A 24,935-nucleotide genomic window follows, 5' to 3' on the forward strand; every position below is an offset into this window, starting at 1 on the left:
AATTAGTGGTTAGGATAAAGTTTTGTCTTTTAGACAAAACCTCATCTTTGTATGTTGTTTCTATCTTATTCTATCACACATTTTGCATTGCTCTCACTCTGTTCAGCTCTCTTTCTTCCTTCAAAGGTACCTTCATAGGAAATGGGGACTTCAGTGTACTCAAATTCCATAATTGGCATAAGACACTATAGGGAGCTCATGCAAATTAAATTTCCTTACTATAGGTTTTATACATACATCTCTCTCTCTCTCTCTCTCTCTCTCTCTCTCTCTCGTGTGTGTGTGAGAGAGAGAGAGAGAGAACCGAAACCATGGTTTTGATCTATGAAAAGAAAGAGAAAAATAGATGAAAGCTTAGTAATTAAATATCAACACATCAAAAATATCTACAAGAAACATTAGGAACAACAAATCGCAAACAAACACCGCAGGATGAGATATGTTCATACTAAAAAAGACAGCTTTAGATTGTTACAAATTAAGATACATATCAATCAAGATTCCCCTTATGCTTTGAGAAGAAATGTATCTGTAGGCAGCCTATGCTGGTGCATCACAATTACAAAGATGGAGAAGTCTACTAATATTGCTTGGCATGAGGGACATCTGTTTCCATGTGCTAATTCTCACAATATTAGGGTCTCACAATATTAGGACGCTTCTCTCCAGGCAATTAAATGCTTTGTTTCCTATCAATATTAGGACGCTTCTCTCGAGGCAATAAAACTGCCTTATGACATTGCCGAACGTAAATATTTAAGTAAAAGTGATACAGCACGCCCTTAGGGACCTTGGGGAAAAACTGTATTTTCTACTACAGGGAAAGATATGCAAAAATCAGAGTCTTTAGAATGCTACTCTTCCAGCTCAATGATTTTCACCACAGAAGAGTCCCCCACTTTTTGGCAGACTACAATACGATCATGAGGTTTGATGATTCCAGCAGCTTTTCCGTGATCCATTGCCACTTTCAAGACAGATTCATTAGTGGCATTTGTTGTCTCTGCCTGTAAAGATCCCATGTAACATACAAAATCAGAATGCTTTTGTGGTTGAAGGAATGCACAAGAATACAATGACAATACCACAATTCAGGGCTACAAGTGCACAAAACCCTACTCAAAATTATCATTTGCCAGCCTAACCTAGCAGTAAAGATCATGATCTTGGAGACATAATTCCGCACTTACCGGATGCCGTGGATCAGCCAACATTGGAAATATCCCTCTGATAACCAGACATTGCCTCGCCTGCAAGACAACAAAAATACAATGAGAACACTTCCAGTTATTTCAATGGCCACCACAATAAAAACATCAAAACCATTCAATGTTGAAACAATAACCTCAGCATACATTTTTTCATACTCAGAGATTGTTATCTTCCCTGTAAAAAACCTTTTGACTTTTGTATTTTTACAAAACACCTAAGAATCTCCACAAATGCCAAACTCACTCGATTAGCAATACTGACAAAGCAAGTCTCAAATTGGAGTCGCTTTGAAATGATTATTCTCATCATCATTAATCGACCCACACTAGAAAATGAATAAAATTGCAGGGGCCTTGCTACAAACCCACATTACTGCGCACATTAAGAAAGTGTCTTCTGTAACAGGCCCCTAGACTATGCTGTCGGTGATAGGTATTAGGAAATTTTAGTCCTTTTACACAGGTGTGATGCTCGATGCACATCCATACAAGTGGCCATAGAGCACCTCTGCCTCAGTTGGTAGAAAATGTGGGGTCTGACTCCCATAGTTTCACCCTTAAGAAAGAAGTTTCAAATAAGCCATAATCTAAAGGACAGTTTTACCAACTGAAGGCTCCAAATGCCTCTACCATGAAAAATGCGCAAAGAGAAACATACCCTTGGTCTTCATCTTTCATGTTGCTTGCTGTTAAAACAAACCAGTTATCTCCCAATGGTACCCCCATCAGCACGCCTATGCAAATCTCAGCCAATGCTCCTGTTAGTACAGGTCATCACTCATACACCACTTGTGAATGACCACTCCCATCCTCTTCCCTCTCAGTGAGCACAGCCTCGTACTCAGCATCATCTAAGCAACATGAGCTGTCCTTCACTCTCACAAAGGACATTTGAATCATTCAACCACTGCTCTACTCAATATCAGATGTGAACGATGTCACTTCCTGGTTTACATATCTGATCTCAAGGCTGCACGGGATTACAATTAAGGTTACCTCCTTTGCTTTCTGATTAACTGCCTCTTCTTTTTGGATTGATCCTCCAATTTCTTTGATGTGCCTTTTTCTTCTTGCAATCTTTCACAAAATGTCTGGAAATGAAAATTTGATCAAGCACATACAGTTCCTTTAACCCCCCCCAAAAATAACAGTGAAAAAAAAAGAGAGAGGTCAAACAGGATCTCAATGAAAATCATGGAGTTGACATATCCAATGCAATTCAATGCATCAGCCACCACAATTGTGCCATCCATAGTTGGATATCTTTGCATACATAATTTCACGTCGAAGACTAGTCAGCGCTTTCGTCAAGTGATCTTAATGTTAGATTAAGTCTACTACACATCAGAATATCATCGAGAAATATGATGATAATTTTCCCGGATATGGACAAAAGACATCGTTCATCATCTGTTAGAAAGTAGCAAGCGCATTAGTGAGTCCGATGGTTTTCGGTGCGCGCACCTAAAGATAAGGTGGAATTCAAAGCATTGAGGATGTTTTGGAACACTTTGAATCAGTAGGTGCACCCCTTCTTCTGCACCTAGCATTTTTTTAAACCTACCTTCACAAATGGGCTGATTTTGCTTCCGGTGGTGCCGGTCTTTGTGCAGATTCATCAATAGACAATGAACCAGCCAGATCGAGAAACCACCAAAATAATATATTTCCGTTCAAAGCTATGGACACAATACAAAAGAGATAGATCCAGAGTCCCACCAATGGTGTGGTCCTCTGATCTTACCACAAGGGACTCCTATCTGCTGGCTATCTCTAGACTCGTGCTCGCATGCTCCACCTCGAGCGTCTCTAGACTTTTTGTCTAGAGTGGTTCTCTCTACCTTATTGCCTGTAGATCAGCTTAGGTAGGCAGCCCTTCAAGCTTAGTCTGCAGCTCTTCCTGCTCTCATGGTCCTCCAGGAATAGGCTCCTAGAATGGGTCTTCTGCTGCTCCTTGCTGCTTGTGTTTTGCAGCTTCAGAGAATGATTTGTGATGGCTGAATGGCCCCCTTTTATAGGCCAAGGGCCTGCTCCAAAAAACCGACCAGTCAGCATCATTCTGGCCGACCAGTCTGCTGCTGGTCCAGGCTTTAAGGGCTCTCAAACTGGGGCCTTTTGGCCCACACTTCTAGGGCTTTGGCTCTTTAATCAAGGCAAGGTCCCAGCCCTATATAAGGCATGCCACTGCCCACTAGCAGCCCCGCTTTGCTGCTCCACCTGGCCTCCATGTGGCCGACCACGTTGCTGATCTGCCCCGCCCTACTGTGCCATCTTCTCTTGCCAAATAGCCGGCCACGGAGGCGCCTCCAGCCTGCTTATGCCACCACGTGTGTGCCTCTTTTGCAGGCCCATGACCTGCCCTTTGCCGGCGCCTTTTGGCCTGCCATGATGCTGCTCTGTCAGCCTGCTGTATGCTGCTCACATGGCAGCTTGTTTGCTGCCCATGTGGCAGCCCCTTTGGTTGTCTTGACCTTGTGAGGTGCTGCCCATGTGGTGGCAGCCCCCTCTCTCCTTTTCTGTGGGGTACTGCCCTACACCCCGTGTTAGCAATGTATAGAAAATTCAGCAAGAAGGAATTGGTGAAGCCAGCACAAACACGGTTTGCTTACATGTTTATCATGTTAGCAAACTTGTTGGATAAGAGGGTATACAATGGATTGCGCTGCATGGTTGTCAGTGATGAGTATTGCAAGAAGAAGGTGTCACGCACTGTGAAAGCACAACAGGTGTCTTCTATTATATTGGGTGCTTCATTTTGGCAAGATGTGACACTCATTGTAGCTTTGTGCACCTATTTTGAAGATCCTTCGCCTGGCTAATAGGGAAGGGGCTACCATGGTACTTGTATATGAACTCACTGATCGGATGGTCGAGAAGATGGCAACTATTGATGGGATTGAATCCTCAAAGCTGGCTGATGTTAGAGCCTTGTGTGTTGACAGGTGGAATATGATGCATTCTCCATTGCATGTGGCAGCGTTTGTTCTCCATCCTATTTGGAGAGAGAAAAACCCAGATAGTGACAAGGAGGTGCACGATGGGTGGATGGATGCCATAGAGCGGTACACCGAGTATGATGTTGATAGCCAAAGCACCTTATGTGATGAGTTGGATATTTACAAATCCATGTCAGGCACATTTGCTCGTGCAATTGCAAAGGATGAAAAGAGAATGTACCAAGGGATGAAATGGTGGGAGACATTTGGGATTCACACACCAAATTTGCAGCGGTTAGCTCTTCGAGTGCTCTCGCAAGGCACATGTGCTTCTCCTTGTGAGAGGAATTGGATCACATTCTCTCTTATCCATACTAAAAGAAGAAATAGGCTGCTTCCAAAGAATACCGAGAAATTAGTATACATCCATACTAATTTGCGTCTCATTTCCAAAATCAAGGAAAGGGGATTTGAGAAGATAGAAGTAACCCTAGAAATGATCAACAAGGAGAAGGATGATGATAGGCTACTAGCGAGGCAAGCAGATACAGAGGGAGAAGACATTGCAGCCCCTATTGTTACACTTACAGGAACGATGGATGTTGTTGCAGCTTCAAGCAGCTCTAGTCTTTTGGAGTTCCATGGCGAGGCAGATGAGGATGATAGTGATGAGGAGGAGGAGGAGGATGAGGAGGGTGCAAGCATTGATGCAAATGATGATGAGGATGAGGATGGGGATGAGCAAGAGGATGAGGATGAAGATGCAGCTTGAGGCTCGAGCCTCATTGGTTGTGAATTGTCATGCATGCTTTATTTTCGGGCTGTGGCACACTAGCAGCCTTTTCTTTATGATGTTTTGCCTTTCATGTTTTGGTGTAGTTACTAGTACCTACTTCCTTTGATCATGATGTTTTGGTGCAGTATTAATTATTGATCTATGATCTATGATTCCATCATTTGATGGTGGACACTATGTATGATCATGATGTATCAAAATCTAGAATCCAGATGACTACGGTCTCTGGAGGCTGGAGTCTTTCATAAATGATGAATCACGATTCACGACTCATGACTCATGAGTGATGACTTTAAAATTAATACAAGTTTCAAGTTTCAGTTTAATACCTCTATGTCAATTTAATAAGTACAATAATCAATGATCAATCTATTATTTTCTGAGATTTTTTGGGTAAAACTAGGGTCGTGAATGTTTCAACCCCAAGGGCTGAACCATACTCCAATCATACTTCCGTACTCGTATGACGTATGCGTATGGTAAGCCTATCTATGTCGTGGCTTCCCTACTCCATCCCTTCTTTAAGAGCCCTGAGATATTTGCACCTTCAGGAACCGACAAGTACATTGTCTGCATGTACTCAAAGCAAGACCGGTTAGTTTTGGACACGGAGTTGCCAAACTACATGAATAATTTCGGTCCCTCTTTTCGTTGTGTCAGCTCTAGGAGACTGGAGGCATGTATGTAACCGACATCCTGGTGGAAGGCATGGATATTCTACTCCTTGCCTCAAGCAATGGCATTGAGAGTGCTCTCACAGGTAATTATCGTTGTAACTTTGTTGAATGATGACTGATTTTAAATTATAGTCTCTATCCTCTAGAAGATTCATTATTCGCATGGATGTAAAATGTTATGCTACATGCATAACAGGATTGCTCGGCTAGAGGTACAAACAGAACCTAATATCTTTAATCAAAGAAGTTACACATTATCTTTTCAAGATAGCTACCTTGGCAAGATTGATGACCCAAGGTCAGTTGGAGAGACTTAAAAACAAAGGGGTTTGAGGACTAAGAGGCATCTCTCTTTTCTTTGATGTCCCTATTTATAGAGTTCCTTTCTTGGGATGTACCAGCACCCTAGACCCAAAAGAGTGAGGGCCTTCCTTGAAAGGAGCATCCAGATATCTAGATGGCTGACCTAAATTATTAAAAAGGCATAAAATAATATTTTAAAGACCCATCTCTACCATACGAGCTTATGTGCCTCCATCAATTAAGAGAAACAGTTATGTATGCCCAACTGGAGCAACCTTTCTTAGAGATAAACTAAAGAACTTTGATTGCTACATGTGCATCTAAATGGATCTCCTTGTTTTATTACATAATCAGAGTTTATATAGGGTTACAGTTGTCAAGTGATTTATTTTACCAAGCCAGGGCTGTTGAATAATTGCAGTTTCACTTCAGTTGACATCTGCATCAAAAATAGCAGATTTTCAACCCTCTAACACACACGTACATGCACCAAGCGTGCATGCACGTTCACACAAGCCACACACCCCCACACATAGCACACAAGATCAGCAGCACAAGATTCCAATCAGGATATTTATACGCCAAACTTCCCAAACTAGGACAATTTTGCTTTTTTTTTTTTAAGTAAAACTAGGATAATAAGATTCGATGTCTTGATAAATTGAAAATTACAGTAACTTAAAAAATGTCAGATGTTGTTATGACTTACTTGAAAAGCACCAGTAAAACTCCAACGAAGTTGATTTGTAGTTAGCCTTGGGATGACAACAGATAACACTGGCATTGTTGGCCTATATTTTGCTATCAGCCTGGTTCAAAAAAATCATTGCAAACAAAAGTCCGTGGGATCAACATACTGTAGCAAAAACCTCAGAACAAAGTAGTAAGAACTACAACTTGGTAGACTAAAAAACAAGTGATACAAAGGGAAAAAAGAACAGGGCGAAAATGGAACAGTCCAAGCCTCTTTTCTCTGCAGTTGCCACATAAATTGTCCAATCATCTGAAAACTCTGGTTTCAGAACTAGCCTTCACACTTCACTTACCATTGTTACAACAAAAATTCTTGCCTCGTCTAGAATTGTAGTACCAATCAACGATGGTGGCAAAGGACATAGACCTCAAATCTTTGTTGAGTTTTTTATAAAGCGAGAATCTGACATCAAAAATGTCATTTTCGTTCATTATTGAATGGTGAGTTTCAAGAGTCCAAAAATTAAACATAGCTCACTACTGAAACATACACCAGCTGTGGGGTAGCTAAACCCAAATCAGGGTGATAACCAAGACCCATCTCTAAACCTCCTAACCTGCAGAATCACCAAGCATCAGTGAGGACCCTTTAGAGAGCTGGCGAACTCTCCAACCAGGCCGTGTCCTCAATCGCAACCGTTCTGGCTCATACCACAAGAGTCCACCAACCTAGATGTTCAGCTAGATTAGGCACAGGCCTTTCTTTAGGCCCCAATATCTCAAGGAAACAATCCACCCAAATGGCACCAGGAAACCCAGCAATAAAAACCATGGAAATACTTTCCCATCGATTTATGAGTGCAATGAGCCCCCTTATTGCAATTTTGTCATAGTGACTTGGAATTGCTGACATTCTCAAATATAACTTTTGATATCAGTCTGCATCTTTGGCCATTAAAAATCCAGCTTTAACCAAAGTCAAGGATGTCTTACATAAGGAATCATGACACTTAAAAATGACAGCTTAACCATCTGATGAACAGCTCGCACACAGAGTTTGCCTGTTTGGAATAAAAGACCATTCGGAATAGAATACTGATCTAGGATTTCTTTCCTCTTTGGCTTGAACCACCTAATGGCATGCCCCACCCTATAGACCTCAAGCCTCAACAGTTGATTCCATTAAACAAAATCAAATATTCATTTAAGAGAGAAAGACAAAGTATTGCATGTACGTCATCTGCAACTAATGTAAAGCCAAAAAATCATGTCTCACAACCTACAAGAAAACTCTACATCCTTCATTCGTTTTTCTACTAATCCCTCACGCCTCCTGTCAGCTAGGTAAATGTAGTATGAAGCTTATTCTCGCACACTTCTTGATTCTCAATATTATTGAGTAATACGTTCAACAGCACTGAAATAATGGTGGACAAAAAAGTTGGCATTTCAATGCTGGACAAATAAACTGACAAGTGTTACATCACCATATACCTAGATGAATCCAGGAACATTCCCAAACTCAACCTCTAAAAACACAACATAGTACACTTTCAATATCACGAGAGTCACTCATAAGATTGAAAACCATAAACTCCATCACACATAGCAGGGACTAGCTACTATGACATCCCCACTTACGTCATCAGCACCCAACAGTGGGTGTAGACCATAGTATAAAAGTATGCTCTCACACATACAAATCCACACACCCACACATACTTGAGCATCCATTTATACAAAGTCTTCGTACTGAGTTTCTATCGGCACTCCGGAGGTGAAGGGCAAGCTCAGCCATGATGAAGGCTAGCACTAAAGGAGAAGGCTAATCAAAAAGTAGTCCAAATCTCTTCATTCAAGCTACAACTGCTTGTGAAGTCTAAACGATTTCATTTTAGTCTCTCCCAAACGAGCATCTAAATATAAATCTAGCTAGTAGGGCAACGCACCATTTAAGATAGAAAGAATTATCGCAATACCAGCATTCATATATATAGAGCAAGCGATAGTACACAGGGGGGTTGGGGGGGGGAGAAGAAGAACTTAGTAAGCAACGCTATGCTTATATTCTCATCAGTACCAAAGCATAGTGCCATCTGGGTTTTGAAAGATTCCAGAAACTCTTCGGTAAACCCATTGCTTACTAAGCTTTGAAATCGCAACCAAACAACAAAAACTTTGAAAGTGAAAAGGAAGAAACAAGCAGAAAACTAGAAGAAATGCAGAGAGAGAGAGAGAGAGAGAGAGAGAGAGAGAGAGAGAATTTTATATATATATATATACCTTTGTAAGACTAGAATAAGTCCAATCATACAAATTTAGAATTTTTGTTGTTCTAAAGATCAAAAATCTACAAAGAAAATAAAGGAGAAAATGAAAGAGAAGAAAAAACAGATAAAAAAAAACTTTTATGAAAAACAAAAGGAAGACATACTTAGCAAGCAAAGCAACACTTATGTCGTCATCAGTGCCCAAGCATAAGCAGCTATACTCTAATACCATGCTCTACAATCACCACTGACAACATACAGCGCTGCCATTTACATCACAATTATCTGCGAGTGTCCAACTAAAGAAAGATAGGCACCACCATTCAAACCTTCTATCTCATATTATACTATATTTAGATCCAACATGAACCCCCCATGTCCTAACCCTGAAATTTTTTAACTTGTAGAAGAAGCTGAAAGAAACAATGAGTAATTAGCTAACACAAGAAACAACTATTGAAATCAAAAAACGATTAAATAAAAAAAGGCAACTATGCACACAATAAACATGGCATAAAGAAAATCATTTCAATGAGAAAATCTTAAAAATTTTGGAAACCATGCAAAAGGGTTAGCTGATTCAAAATAGAGCCAGCTTTGTCACCATCCATCATGCTGAATCTTTGATCGATTGCCACTGCCCTCAGCCATCAACAATCAATCTAGAAAAGTGTACTCTAAGATGTATCTTGCCTAGATTGTTGCACTAAACATCTGAACTCCATGAAGAAAAACAGGGTATCATTCTACCAGCTCCTCTTGCCCTCCCTTGCGGTGCAAATTGTTGAAGAGACACTATAACAAGCACTCCTTGAGTGCACAAGGATGCCTTGCTTAACATAGCAATGCATTATCTGGATCTAAAATAGTAGGTCATGATAAAGCACTCTTTCTAGAATTCACTATGTGACATTTCGAAACAAATCTAAACGTGGAATCAAAAGCTTGTTGAAAATTAAACATGAATTTGGGGTCTTAGGACCTATTCCCACTACGAGTAAGGTTATGTTAGTGATCTTAACATAACTGATTCAGTTAAATTAAAGTTAACCTTAACAAGGGAATTGCATTCCCATTGGTAACCCATTATGTTATGCACTAAGTGGTCCTAACAAAAACATTCAGGGTATTTTTCATACAAAATGGTTTATCTTATCAATCCAAAGTCCGTCCTTTAAATTTAAGGTCACAATGGATTCTTCTTTTCAAGGCCTTTCAAACGAATCTTGCTTAAAGTCGCATTCCCACTGCTCACCCGTAAGTTAGCCATTAAATTTTTACATTCCAACTTCTTTCTCTTCATAAAAGTCCTTAAAGTACCTATTTTGAAGGGTCAAATTTACAAGGATTTTTTAGGGGCCGTTAGGAGATTTAACTTAACTAGAGACTCTAAATGCCGATGGGAATGCACAATTATGTGAACATGCTGTTAAGAGCCTTAACTAGTGCTCCCTAACTAGTCGTGGGAATAGGCCCTTATGCTTTCAATTTTAGCATACCAGAGCCTCAAAAAATCATGGATATAGCATTTATGCATCCTTCTTATCTATACACTTCCACCTTCAAAGTAGAAGCTTAGTTATTTGATCACATGCCAGAGTTGACACCAAAAATAGTGGAGAGGACAAGGAGGCATGGTATGAGCTCGCATTAACCTGCAGTCTCTTTAAGGATATTGCTCATGATAGAGACTGACCATTATTGCTCTCCCACAAGTTACACCCCCGCACAGCAGACAGGACAGCTTAAAATAGCAGTGACAAATCGCAACTCCTATAACAAACAGACTAAGGTCCGACTGTCTGCTTATATTCAAAAGTAGGTATTAGAAACAAGAGATCACCCTCCCTCTTTCAATCTACAGTAATACGAGACAGCCACAATGCTTGTACGGGGTTGCTTGCAGGAACGCACTTGCAACAAATTGCTTCCTCAAACATAATCATTCCACTCTAGATTTGCAGGAACGCACTCGCAGCAAATCGATTCCACAACAATCGTTCTGTTGCCCGCGGGGGGGGGGGGGGGGGGGGGGGGGTCATTCCGCTTGCTTGCTTCTTACTGGAGTGGTCACTCAAAAGCGGGACAAGATTCCATCCATTTTAGAAACAATTGCCCCATCTACCCAGAGAAACGTCAAATCAATGATAAAGGCAAATGAAACAATTGCCCCATCTACCCAGAGAAACGTCAAATCAATGATAAAGCACTCTTTCTAGAATTCACTATGTGACATTTCGAAACAAATCTAAACGTGGAATCAAAAGCTTGTTGAAAATTAAACATGAATTTGGGGTCTTAAGGACCTATTCCCACTACGAGTAAGGTTATGTTAGTGATCTTAACATAACTGATTCAGTTAAATTAAAGTTAACCTTAACAAGGGAATTGCATTCCCATTGGTAACCCATTATGTTATGCACTAAGTGGTCCTAACAAAAACATTCAGGGTATTTTTCATACAAAATGGTTTATCTTATCAATCCAAAGTCCGTCCTTTAAATTTAAGGTCACAATGGATTCTTCTTTTCAAGGCCTTTCAAACGAATCTTGCTTAAAGTCGCATTCCCACTGCTCACCCGTAAGTTAGCCATTAAATTTTTACATTCCAACTTCTTTCTCTTCATAAAAGTCCTTAAAGTACCTATTTTGAAGGGTCAAATTTACAAGGATTTTTTAGGGGCCGTTAGGAGATTTAACTTAACTAGAGACTCTAAATGCCGATGGGAATGCACAATTATGTGAACATGCTGTTAAGAGCCTTAACTAGTGCTCCCTAACTAGTCGTGGGAATAGGCCCTTATGCTTTCAATTTTAGCATACCAGAGCCTCAAAAAATCATGGATATAGCATTTATGCATCCTTCTTATCTATACACTTCCACCTTCAAAGTAGAAGCTTAGTTATTTGATCACATGCCAGAGTTGACACCAAAAATAGTGGAGAGGACAAGGAGGCATGGTATGAGCTCGCATTAACCTGCAGTCTCTTTAAGGATATTGCTCATGATAGAGACTGACCATTATTGCTCTCCCACAAGTTACACCCCCGCACAGCAGACAGGACAGCTTAAAATAGCAGTGACAAATCACAACTCCTATAACAAACAGACTAAGGTCCGACTGTCTGCTTATATTCAAAAGTAGGTATTAGAAACAAGAGATCACCCTCCCTCTTTCAATCTACAGTAATACGAGACAGCCACAATGCTTGTACGGGGTTGCTTGCAGGAACGCACTTGCAACAAATTGCTTCCTCAAACATAATCATTCCACTCTAGATTTGCAGGAACGCACTCGCAGCAAATCGATTCCACAACAATCGTTCTGTTGCCCGCGGGGGGGGGGGGGGGGGGGGGTCATTCCGCTTGCTTGCTTCTTACTGGAGTGGTCACTCAAAAGCGGGACAAGATTCCATCCATTTTAGAAACAATTGCCCCATCTACCCAGAGAAACGTCAAATCAATGATAAAGGCAAATGAAAAGATACTAAGCAGTAAGATCCCCTATGTGGATTTGACTATACAGCAACGAAGAAAAATACCTGGAGGATGGGACCCAGATGCGTAAAAATATCAGCATCGATAAATGAAACGTTTTCTAAGACTAGGCAATATCATGTTGGCACAGGCATGGGCAGGCATGACCATACCGTGCAGCTCGTCCAGAAGATGTGAACACTACAATTACTGAGGCTTTTACTTTGATAGCTGCTCGAACCTATACAAGGACACACAGAATCAAAATTATATCAAGACCCCACAATGGATCAATACAAATTAACACGTTTTTTATTCCCTTCTAAAAAAATGAAAACAGCAAAGCACTGATTCCTTGTTTTCTTTCTCTTTGATTATGTCACCTTTTACTAAGGATAAAATCAGATGCTCTCGTCAGCACACCTGTGCTGAGACAATCTACAAACATTACTCACAAACAGTACTTACTGCAGAAGATGCTATTGATTCGAGATGTGACATCGGCTCACCCACATATTTGACTGTCTTCTTAAAATATACTGATTGATTGTAAACCTTCTCTGCCTGCGAAAACCCACATTAAGCATTATCAATGCAAGCAGGAAAATCTACAACATACGCTGTTGCATTGACCTTTAACTATTTCAGAAGAGTAAAAAGTATATGAAGGATAAAGCCAATATTGCATGTACTTCACTAGAGAAAAACCAGAAGACAATCGGAATGGCCTAAAGAATTGTGCAATGGCATACACTACAATGTACAGAAGATAAAGTTTGGAAACACATGCAGCACAATATCTCTGCCCAGCCCTTCCATTCCAGCATACATATCACTGTGAACCCCGACATAAAGGTGTCAAATTCCACAGGAGGTACCAAAATATGCTCTCTAAACCCAGCATGCCAAAGAGACTCCAATAGTAAAGCACATGTATGGCCACCCAGAAGATTATTTATTCATTGTTTCACATATTTAAAGTATAAGAGGCCCGTGAAAGTATAACAAACAGTCTTCAGAAGTATGGCACATATATGGCCAGCCAAACAATTATTTATTCATTGTTTCACATAAAAGGCCAATGAAAGTACAATTATGCAACATTTTGTCAGGGTATTACACCGTTGTTCAATCAACGATTCAGAAATCAACAACCTCCCCAATTATGACAGCATGGTCCTTCGTTAGTAACCATGCTCCATGATAACAAATATCACCCAAGCACTTTGGATTCACAAACAAGCCAAGCTATGAATGCAAGATTTTCAGTATGATTTAAAATTGCACGCTTATTCCTTAAAAGCTGAGCCCATCCAGCCCTTGTTACCTCTGCACAGATTTTCCCAACAGTAGAGATGGTTTCCACAGGGTAGAGACCACGAAGTGTCTCTGCTCCTAAAAGGATAGCATCGGTACCTGAAAGCACCAAGTACAACCATTACAAAAGACGACATGAAAAAATGGAGTTCATCAAAGCATAACCATGAAAGGAAGCACACTGAAGATGTCCAGTTAGTAAACAAGGGGTGCATGCCCTGCATGGTGATAATCATAGGGGACAGATAAAGTTATCACCATCAAGCACAGCATTTGCCACATCTGTTGCTTCTGCACGGGTGGGACGGGGGGTGTCAGTCATGCTGTCAACCACTCGAGTGATGACGGCAGGTTTGCCAGCCATGTTACACTTGTGCACAGCTGCCTTTTGGAACAAAAAGACCTACAGCAGAGGACGCAAACTTGGTAATTTGTAAAGCACAAAGGCTCTATTGCCACTGGAACAACCAAGTGAATTAAAGATGAACCAGAAACCAAAAAAAAAATCAAATTTGTATACATTTTCATATACCCATAACATTGAAATTTTTGAAAGATAAAGAGTCAATCACCTTTTCAGGAGGAAGATCAATGCCCAAATTTCCACGGGACAGGATGATGCCATCTGCTTCTTGTAAGATCTCATCAAAGTGCTTGAGGCCCTGTGATAATCAGAAAAGAAGTAAAACCTCAGCTCAATCATGCTGATTCTTTCTTCGAAACTGAAAAATCCTTGCATATACTATGTACAGCACTTTCCTCCTAAGATGAAAAGATTCACATATATCCTAATTCCATGGAAACATTCTCAACTTTTTCATGTCTCCCCCTGCTCCCCCAAAATAACCCTGCTTTCTGGGAAAGAAATACCACAAGGTGAACATGCCAATTTTTCCTCACACCTCATCCAATTCTTTAGAATTATGGTATCAACTGTCAATTCAAGATTTCAATGTGGCCTCTCACAGTACATCATCTCCCCCAAGTGGACTGGTGTGTGATGTCCTACAAATCCTCAATCCATTCCACAAATTCTGCCCTTATTACACAAATATATCAGTGATCACATGTAGTATCAAAGTAAGAAGGCAGAACTGCCACCAAGATTATATTGCAGTTCTTCATTCAGGAAGCAGTCCAAGGATTGCCTCTCTTTTCAGACTAGTCATTCCATGGTATCCCATCCCTTGTGAATGGGTAGGATGGTGTTGGTAGTCCAAGAGGTCAAAAAGCCTTTGCAAACCGCCTCATTAAACGGCCTGGCAAAGATTGGAGCTGTCATGAAAAGAGAAATTACTAATCCGTGATTAGTGGACATTAAAACATTAATATATATTATACACCAATAGTGTAACATGTATTTGTATTTATGATGGACACCGACCGATTTGTTACGGTGGTGGATCATCTGAGTAGATAGGACTAGTCGAGCTGGAGCCGCTGCTTCAGACAGCATCAAATTTGGACATGTGACACTTATTCTATTAATAAAAATGTGCACACGTGTGTCTAGGTCCTAGGGGCAATAGGAAGGGAAGGGTGCATTAAGGTGCATTGAATGGTAGATGCATGGGTCATAGGATAAGCGTAGGTGTAAATGGGAAGATTGAACTTGAGTGATCTCAAGGGATATTAATGAAAGGGTATCACCCTTTCATTGTGACTCTCACGTAGCATTCTCTCTTCACCTTGTATTCATCCGCCATCTGTCACACACCTTGCATGTAGGTCGAAATAGAAACAAGTACTCTCACGAGAGCGCTCTTCCCAATTGGAGGGCCAATTGGCATTCAATTCTGCATGCATTGCACACATTTGCATTCTCGAGAAGTCTGTTTCTTCACATTTGGTATCAGAGAAGCGACGATCCACTACCGAGACGGAAAGAGAAGGAGAAGAAGTGAGCACGAGGGATGACAACAACAAACGCAGTGTGCACAGAGGAGAGCCGCTTGAGAAGGCGGTGTACAGAAGAAAGGTCGCATGTGTGGAGAGGCGGGCGGAAGGAAGGGCGCGGGACACACCCGCACGGAGGTCTGCAGATTCACATGAGACATAGCACTAGACGAAGATGTGAACGGAGTCCTGCAAATCTCCACACATACCAGCCTTGGGCCGACCCTTGTGCGAAACCCGTGATCTGCTGAATCTCCTTTCACGAAAGCAAGGGGTTGCAATAAAACTTTACATGCTTCTTGCAGACCTTGAAATTTCGGTCCATGAATCCTGAAATTTGGAACCCTGAGGCAAGGGGTTTCTCTGATTTGTTTGGTCTTTGGACAAGGAACGGGGTGACTCCCCCCTGTGCAAATAGACCCTTAAACCGTGAGGAAAAGAGACCCCCCCCCCCCCCCAATTCTCCCCAACGGAAAGTCGGATCGGAACAAGAGGGGGTGGTCCACCCACCAAGTACCCCCGCTATAACAGTATCTAGAGCTCCAATCCACTCAAAACAAGTAGCCCAAACGGTGTGTACCAGTTTACAGCATAAAAGCAAGGAAGAAAGACTAAAAAAGAAGGAAGAAGAGGTCGTTTAAAGTGGTTTTTTGACACAAGTGAAGCGGGAGTCGGATAAGTACCACCAGCTCTACAACACTTGACTTTTGCTGTAAAATAAACCCCTTTTTTGAAATTACAGCAAGTCATTTTCTCTCTTGTATTACTAAAAGGAAAGAATGGAAGGGAAAGGGATATTTAATAATGAACTTGTCCTTTTTCCTCCACTACCAGAAGGAGATAGGGAGAGAACACCATCACCTCCTCTTGAAGAGGATAATGTAGATGAGAGTTACACACATATTGAGTATGATAACCCATGTATAGAATTACCTTCATCTCTCCTTCAAAAATCTCTTGATAGGGAGTTTTCCTTTAGAAATGAAGGGAGAAACGAGTCCATCCAAAAGCAACGCGCTGAGTTTACGCCTTAACTCAAAATCCCATACACAAGGATTATAATCCAAGGGTGAGAGGGAGAGAGGAGTCTCCCATTGATAAGATGGTTTCTCAGCTTGGCCATATGATAGAACAGTCCATTATGACCAAATTTGGGACTAATAGATGGGAGTCCGTTTCAAGTTTGCCCTTTTGACGAGGACATTTTGTCTTGCTTTGGCATCTCTAAACTTGACGATGAGCAGCTTCTCATGTGCCCTCTGCTCGTCCTATCCTATACGTAATTGGTGAGCGAATTCACAACACTAAGAACTCCCAATCAAGATCCTCGAGGCATCAATAATCTCTGTAGAAGTTAAGTTTTACCAAATGTTGGCGAGGTGCTAGCCACGTCTTTCATGAGCGGAATTGTTTCAAAAATGTATTTTCAATAATATTTCTCTTATTATGGATCATTTTGGAAAATGGATATAATGCGAGGCTATCAATTAAGTGTCACATGGAGAGACATTGAGAGGGTATGGATAGAGGTTGGCACAAAGAAATCAAAATATGAATATATTGCCAAGCCATATGGTTGGTATTGTGGGTGATTCCATGTTAACAGTGAACACTATGTTGCTAGTGAGACTGGTGTTATTGCAACTCAACGCATTTGATGACTGTGTATTTTGATGTTTGTAAATCAAGCATGCTTGTGCTGGGATCGATTGGCATAAATATTCATCAATTGATTATTACTAACACAACTAGCAACTTGAGTACAAATGATGAGTTGGATACTACATGGTTGATAAAGCCAATGGGCCAATATTGTAAAAATTGTGGACAAGGGATACCTCTAGATGTAGTATTATTCGCTCCTTTGGCTTTTCAATAAAAGATTATAAATCCTCTAGATGGGAAGCATGAGCCACAATCTAGAGGGGCCAAATTGGACCCGATGTCACGTCGCATCACCTCTCTCTTCTGAGTTTTTTTCCCTTTCTTTTGCTCATGATTTCTTGTTCTTAATTTTTAAGATAGGGTCTAAATTTTTGTTTTGGTTTCAGGATGGACAAGGCATCAAGGCTATACTTCTTGAATCCCTCCAACTGTGGACAAGGGCTACTTCTAGATGTACTATTATTGGCTCTTTTGGCTATTCAATAAAAGATTATAAATACTCTAGATGGGAAGCTAGAGCCACCATCTAGAGCATCACCTCTCTCTTTTGTAAATAAATCGTAGCGGAGCACACACACACACACACACACACACCCCTTTATTGCCGACTGCAAATATCATAAGGGTCTCACGGTATACACGTGGTACTAATGGCATTTATGCAAACTTCTTCCCTATCACAAAGACCAATTTGGTTTATGGATGCCAAACGGAACTGCAAGTCCTCCAAAGGGTCCCTATTGCATCAATGGTCTCCCAGTGTACCAAGTTTTTTCGCTAAGATTCATAATTTAATGCAATGCATTTATATGAAGAGAAATGGTGGTCTTAACAGGCTTTAGAAGCTTTCTCACGGGTTGTTTAAAAATATTTTCATCTACAAGTTCCATTTTCTCAAATTTTATGCATGCAGAACAAAGAAATAGCTTGGATTTTGCGAATAGCTAAACTCGTCAGAAAACCAGAACAGACATGCATATTTTGCGTGTAATCCATAGGGGTACGTCTCCCTCTCATATAGAAGGCTTTGCTGTTTGCTGTAGCTAGTGGTCCACCCCAAGCTTAAACCCATGGCCCGAAATCGAGTTGCACACGTGATGGGCTCAACTGTCAAAATAGCACAAAGCCATGATACCATGCATTGGCTGCAGTTTTAGGGTGATATTTTTGCTCGCTGAGTCAATTCCTTGCATCGTACAGACTCAAGCCGTAGCCTCTGCCTTGTGCTTCCTCGACATGTTGTTTTAGCTAGCTCCCAATCATATGTTCTTTTTTTGCGTTCATCATCATTAACAACACGTCCATTTTTCCTTTCAAAATTAAATAAACCAACAGCATACCTCGACATTCTCAATTTTTGCAAAGATTTGTGTCTGATGCAAATCCCCAAACTTTGAGAGGTGAGCCCGAGCCTAAAAGCCCATACACAGAAGCATATATCAGAATTTCTGAATCCATCCTCAAAATTAGCTTTGACATAGAACTATAAAACATAATTTCCTCAGAATTTATGAATCCATAAAACTATTGACATCAAGCTAATAACAAAGCTTTGAGAATCCAACACATCATCTACACTTAGAATCCAACAGATAATCTAAACGTAGTACCACTATCTATTTTGGAGGAAAGGCCAATCCATATGAAAAATGAACACAAGCTTCCATCTAGCCAAATGTGAAGTACATGTTAAGAGAGAAAGCATGAATAAAAAGCATTGCAAGCTTTATATAGTAAAAATGAATCATTTAAAGACATTACCAATGAGAACCATTAAAATCTTTCAAGACATAAGAAACACCACAAGGTCAATTACTAAAACTAGATTTGTGCATGCCTTCATCCTTAACTCATTTGCTGAGACAGAGAAAGTACTAAGCTGCAAAAATACATCTCTCTCCACAATACATGCCACCGGCAACTACAGGATAAATTAAAGGACTTGTTATTTAACTCGATGGCTGGTGGCAAATTGAGGAACTGCATGCCATACATGTAGCACTGACACAATGTGCCCAATCAGAATGCCTTAACACATATGCATGGATGAATATGAACATTGAATTGGCTGGCCTAGAGTTTTAGTCGTGCTGAGTGCATGCCTACATCACACATGGCAAAGTCACCTAAGCTAGACCAACGATATGGTGACACAATCAGAATGCCTTAACACACATGCATGGATGAATATGAACATTGAATTGGCTGGCCTAGAGTTTGACTCGTGCTGAGTGCATGCCTACATTACACATGGCAAAGTCAACTAAGCTAGACCAACGATATGGTGCCATGTCGCACCTCCATCCATGGTGGGCGCACCTTGTGGCCCTTTGAAATCACTAACGACATAAAGTGATATTGGTCTAGCCTAGAAATCTGAGGCCAAGGTGAATAAAATCAACTAAATCCATAACTCATCACTCAGTTTTCCAACATGGATGAGGAAAGGACCCGCAAAATGTTCCTTATACAAGGTTGGGCAGGCTGTCACATACTGCATCACTCACTTTTCCAATATGGATGAGGAAAGGACCTGACAAATGCCCCTTAAAGGGTTGGAGAGGCAGTTTAGCAAAAGGTCAATTACTAAAACTAGATTTGCACATGCCTTCATCCTTAACTCATTTGCTGAGACAGAGAAAGTACTAAGCTGCAAAACTACATGTCTCTCCACAATACAAGCCACCGGCAACTAGAGGATAAATTAAAGGACTTGTTATTTAACTCGATGGCTGGTGGCGAATTGAGGAACTGCGTGCCATACATGTAGCACTGACACAATGTGCCCAATCAGAATGCCTTAACACACATGCATGGATGAATATGAACATAAAATTGACTGGCCTAGAGTTTGAGTCATGCTGAGTGCATACCTACATCACACATGGCAAAGTCACATAAGCTAGACCAACGATATGGTGCCATGTGGGATCCACCACATCCATCCATGGTGGGCACACCTGTGGCCCTTTAAAATCATCTAACGACATAAAGTCATATTGATCTAGCCTAGAAATCTGAGGTCAAGGTGAATAAAATGAACTAAATCCATAACTCATCACTCAGTTTTCCAACATGGATGAGGAAAGGACCTGCAAAATGTTCCTTATACAAGGTTGGGCAGGCTGTCGCATACTGCGTCACTCAATTTTCCAATATGGATGAGGAGAGGACCTGACAAATGCCCCTTAAAGGGTTGAAGAGGCAGTCTCCCCCCCCCCCCCCCCTTTTTAAGTGGATCCAGGAGCAGGCTGACCTGCCCTCCTAGCCCTCACATTTGCTAGCCACATGACCAAGTCCGCTAATAGATGGGCCTATAAAGTCTGTCCAATGCTAGCAATCTTAAGCACTTCTAAGCTGCCCAAAAAAAAAAAAAAAACACTAGATACACTTCAAACAAACTCTCAACTATTATATTGCTTTTCGAAAGTTTTTCATATTGCAAATAATCAGACCTACCGGAAAAGTACAAGAGAATGAGTACACATGGAATAGCAATTGACTACCCAGTAACACTTTCATGTCACCAAAATTTGAGTAGTTTCAAATCAATGTCAATATAACTCACCGCTCTGACGTCTTCTGCATGCCGTGTATAAGACAGAGAAACAAAATCAATGCTGTTTCGTACTCCCCAAGTTGCAATAACCTTATCACAACAAATTTTAAAGTAAAATAAAAATAAGAAGAGTTCCCGAAATGTTAGTAAGGAATACACTATTTACCTAATTTACATTAATGAAAATCATCTAGGTTCAAGTTTAGATAACTGAAAAGCATATCATAGGAAATTAATGAAAATTGAAAATTTCAGATGAGATAGAAGCAAAAACTTGGGGATTACCTCTTTATCTGTTTCAGTCAAAGTAGGAAGCTCGATACGAACTTGTGAGGCATGTGCAGTAAAAAGGGAACCTGCAAGGGTAGCGCTGTTTTTCACATAGCAAACAACATCCTTGTCTTTGGTTTCCACCACCTGTCCACATGACCTCCCATGGAATACTGTTAGGTGAAATAGGAACCATGCTTACAAAATTAGAAATTCAACTACTGCTTTGGCATTGAAAAGCATTAGAAGCATAGTCCCCATTCCATGAAGACTGTGCTGAAAATTGGAACCTGTCATTAAAATCATGATAATTCTTCACAATGCCATAACAGAGGTGTGTGTTGTCAAAGGAGAGATATACAACCTCCAGCCAGACTGAAGTTGTCTCACTCCCAGTGAAAAGATACTGCCCTACAAATATGGTATCTCCAGGTTTTACAGCCTGCAAACAGAATGACCAAACGAAGTAAGACTCAGCCAAGGACTCTATAAGAGGAAGCTACAAAACCAAGCAGGAATGAGTGACAATGGCCAAGAATTATTGAAGGAAAATAAATGACTCTACCATCAAAAAATTTTATAACATGAAAAGTGATAATAAAGAGTACGAATCAGAAAACCATGAAAGAAAGAATATGCAGACTCATAGATTTCCATCTATGCTGATAATGCTACCTTAGCAATGTCTGCATAGTTGATAGGCAGGATTTCAGATGATGCTTCTTTTGTTGTGTCTGGAGTTATAGTAACCATTGCATCAGCTTCAAGAGCGATGGGCTTCTCACTTTTATTAAATACTTGAAGCTCTGGTCCAACTGTGTCTAGCATGACCTGTACCAAGGATAATATTTCACATCAAGAAATAATATACTGCGTTACAACGAGGCACCAACAAACTAAGCACTGATATGTTATTCTCAACTATACCACAGTAGACATCTACACCTCTCTCTCTCTCTCTCTCTCTCTCTCTCTCTCTCTCTCTCTCTCTTTGCACTTCATGGCCACACGATACAATCGGACTCTTGGGACCATGTCCTTCTCGAGATACACTGCCTTCACACACGGGAGGTGGAACAGGGCCGTCTTATTCACATTCTGAGCCAGGACATATCCCAGCTCCGAAGGAGATGGCAGCCATGGTATATGAGCGTCTACGTAGTGTTGCGAGGTGGTCCTGGGCATCTCTGAAGCGAATGATGTGAGGCTGATCTCGTTTGTGGTCTCGCCCAATGCGCCAAGCCCCCTCTACCCTGTTATCCTGAACCCCAAGAGGGGAGGTCACGAAGTTCGATTGAGTCACATCATTCGCTTTAGAGACGCCCAAGACCGCCTCACAACACTACGTAGACGCTCAGCCTTAGGTGCACACCTAGAGATCCAGTTAGATGAGGATCTTACACCCTCCAGGTGGAGGAGAGGCGTATTCTTCTACAGCAGCGGGATGTTACCTGGAATGAGGGGAAGTGGGCTGCGGGCAGTAGTTCGAGAGGGGCGACTCTTGACAGGTCCCTGACGAGCATCTGGGGGCCCCCCAGCATAGGGGGGCGGGGTCTATAAGACAAAAAGTACCAAGACCCTGCCTTAAGGTGTTTGGAACTGCAATGGCACTTTATGGTCAGATCCAGGAAATTTCTCAGAATCCTACACAGGTCGACAGATAGCTTTTTATAGAGAGACACATCAGAGTCCAGAGCGACCTCTGCCTACAGTTAGTGGATATATATACATGGGAGACAGCATATCTAGATGAGACTCAAGAGACAGGAGGAGTTCGAGGATTGGGAGGAGCAGCAGTACTATACCAATCATCATCCATTGGGAGGATCACCCTTGAGAGACGAGATGCACATGCTAGGTTGGTATCAATTCGGATCCGACGACCGCCACATGAGAATCTCTTCATTGCAGTCTGCTACTCCCCCTCCAAGACTTCGCACTTTGCCAGAGACCTGCGTGAGGAGGCTGAGACATCACCATATGCAGCACTCTACTCGGATAGATTTTTCGAGCCGCGGGGAAGTTCTCCAAGTCGTGGACTTCAACTCGAGGACCACACACACCAGGTATCTCTTCTGGATTTTCATGACGAGTCTTTTTTTTTTACCAGATGTTGATATAGACGAGGCTGGGATGTCTTGAGTATCCACGGACAGATGGGCACCAGTCACATCTTATGGGCATGCACTATTAGACATGGGTAGGATACCAGCCCTCCTCAAGTGGGTTCACATGTTTCCCACATGGAGGGGGCTCCAATGTAGTTGACTATCTCATGGGATCTCTTGCATTCATTTCACATGTCACTGACTTTTCCGTCTCACCACCACCCGCAGGAGCAGACCAAAACTATCTGTTCTTTAGTATATCCACACCGTTATCCAGCTCACACTTCGACACCACCTACATGCATCGCCTACAATGACATACACTTCAATCACAAACTAAAACCCGCCTACTCCGCACGCCTCTAAGACATGCTTAGAGACATTGACCACCTGCTGCTACTACAGGATCGAGCCACCCTGATCACGCTCTCTCCACGAGGCTGCTCTACACACTTTTCCATACACCATCCGATCCACACGCCCTCCATGTCTCGGCTCGGTACCCTGCAATAGCTGGTACGATGATGAGTGTAAAGCTTTACGCCGACAACTCCGACTCGAAACCAAGCATCACCTTCCAAGCAAGGTTAAGATGATACGCGTGTTCCGCCGTCTGGTTCGCCGGAAGCAGCAGTCCCATCTCCTCTCACAGACACCCAAATCTGGCATTCTTATGCGTGCGCACTCTATGATGTCCCTAACCAGCCTACACCTGACCTCACACACACCATGCCCCACTTCATGCACACTATTCACGGTGGTAGGTGGGGTGAAGCTTCATAGCGGCCAAGCAAAAGATCATGAGGGCCTCTACACTGAATCCATTGCTTATGGGATAAATGCCCTATCCTCGATCTTAGCGAAGCTCTTCAATGAAGCAGTTTTCACAGGCTTTCCACACATGCGGACCCTTAACACCATCACTCCCATACATAAGGCACGAGATACCATGAACCCACAAAACTACATGAACATTATGATTGGACATGTCATGTCCAAGATCTACGCCTTAGTACTCGACACAAAGGTTAGCCTAATTGCAAAGCATCGAGGATTCAGAGCAGGGGGCAGGTAGATCACGGGACTATGAAGCATATCATTACTCTCAGGGCTGTTATCGAAGAAGCCAAGGCACAAAGACAGAGGGTCCATTGCTGCTTTGTGGATTTCCACAAGGCTTTTGACACAGTGCCAAGAGCCCGACTTGGGTACGATCACGAGATCACTTGGGTACTTATGGCCCTTTATGAGAGGGTATCAGGCTAGGTTCGGACGGGTGAAAGATGGACAATGGAGATTATGAGCATTAAACACAGTTGTCCACTTTCACCAACCTTGTGCCATGGTTGGCTCTCGACTCCTCCATGAGGTTGGCAGCAGAGGGAGACGAGCAATGCTCGTATGCACGGACTCAGATGGTTTGTGAGACTAATAGGATACCTCCTTCTCAGTACAATTTAGATGTCCCTCCGGTACTCCCACCCACCATCCCGATCGGGCCACACACCAACCACGTCATTCGAGAGGATCTCCTGCAGCTACACACCTTTAGGACCTGGTTGGAGCCGAGGGAGCTTCCAGTGAAGCTGAGTTTCTACAGAGATTACTGTCTTCATATTTCGGAGGAGGGATTCATCACACCACCGAGGTATAGCGAGCTTTATATGCCTCACTCACTACGGATCTCCATCGGACAGTTTTGAGTATCATCACACCGCCTCCGCATAGAGAGCGGCAGAGCAGAGGGGATCCCTAG

At 41.8% G+C, this 24,935-nt stretch overlaps 1 protein-coding gene across 2 annotated transcripts in view; it reads right to left on the reverse strand.

Annotated features, from left to right (window-relative positions):
- Positions 1-446: 446 nt before the first annotated feature.
- LOC147902609 (pyruvate kinase 1, cytosolic-like) overlaps positions 447-24,935 on the reverse strand; it is a 44,028-nt gene continuing 19,539 nt past the window's right edge. The window contains exons 4-17 of one of the 2 annotated variants that reach the window (XR_015540889.1): positions 21,747-21,902; positions 21,436-21,513; positions 21,087-21,218; positions 20,811-20,891; positions 18,583-18,654; positions 14,254-14,343; positions 13,940-14,084; positions 13,692-13,780; positions 12,833-12,928; positions 12,538-12,605; positions 6,633-6,732; positions 1,191-1,250; positions 706-1,007; positions 447-641 (exon numbers count right to left, since the gene is read on the reverse strand). Coding sequence is in view for 1 of the 2 variants with exons in the window: in XM_087373648.1 (XP_087229774.1) it covers positions 855-1,007; positions 1,191-1,250; positions 6,633-6,732; positions 12,538-12,605; positions 12,833-12,928; positions 13,692-13,780; positions 13,940-14,084; positions 14,254-14,343; positions 18,583-18,654; positions 20,811-20,891; positions 21,087-21,218; positions 21,436-21,513; positions 21,747-21,902 (1,320 nt within the window). In the remaining variant the exon portion in view is untranslated. Of the gene's footprint in view, positions 1,008-1,190; positions 1,251-6,632; positions 6,733-12,537; positions 12,606-12,832; positions 12,929-13,691; positions 13,781-13,939; positions 14,085-14,253; positions 14,344-18,582; positions 18,655-20,810; positions 20,892-21,086; positions 21,219-21,435; positions 21,514-21,746; positions 21,903-24,935 lie in introns of both variants that reach the window. The other variant, XM_087373648.1, reaches the window with a different exon arrangement.

The sequence above is a fragment of the Dipteris shenzhenensis genome, chromosome 4 (assembly GCF_047967505.1).
Source record: "Dipteris shenzhenensis isolate YYH24624 ecotype China chromosome 4, Dip_SZ_1.0, whole genome shotgun sequence".
Classification (NCBI taxonomy): Eukaryota; Viridiplantae; Streptophyta; class Polypodiopsida; order Gleicheniales; family Dipteridaceae; genus Dipteris; species Dipteris shenzhenensis.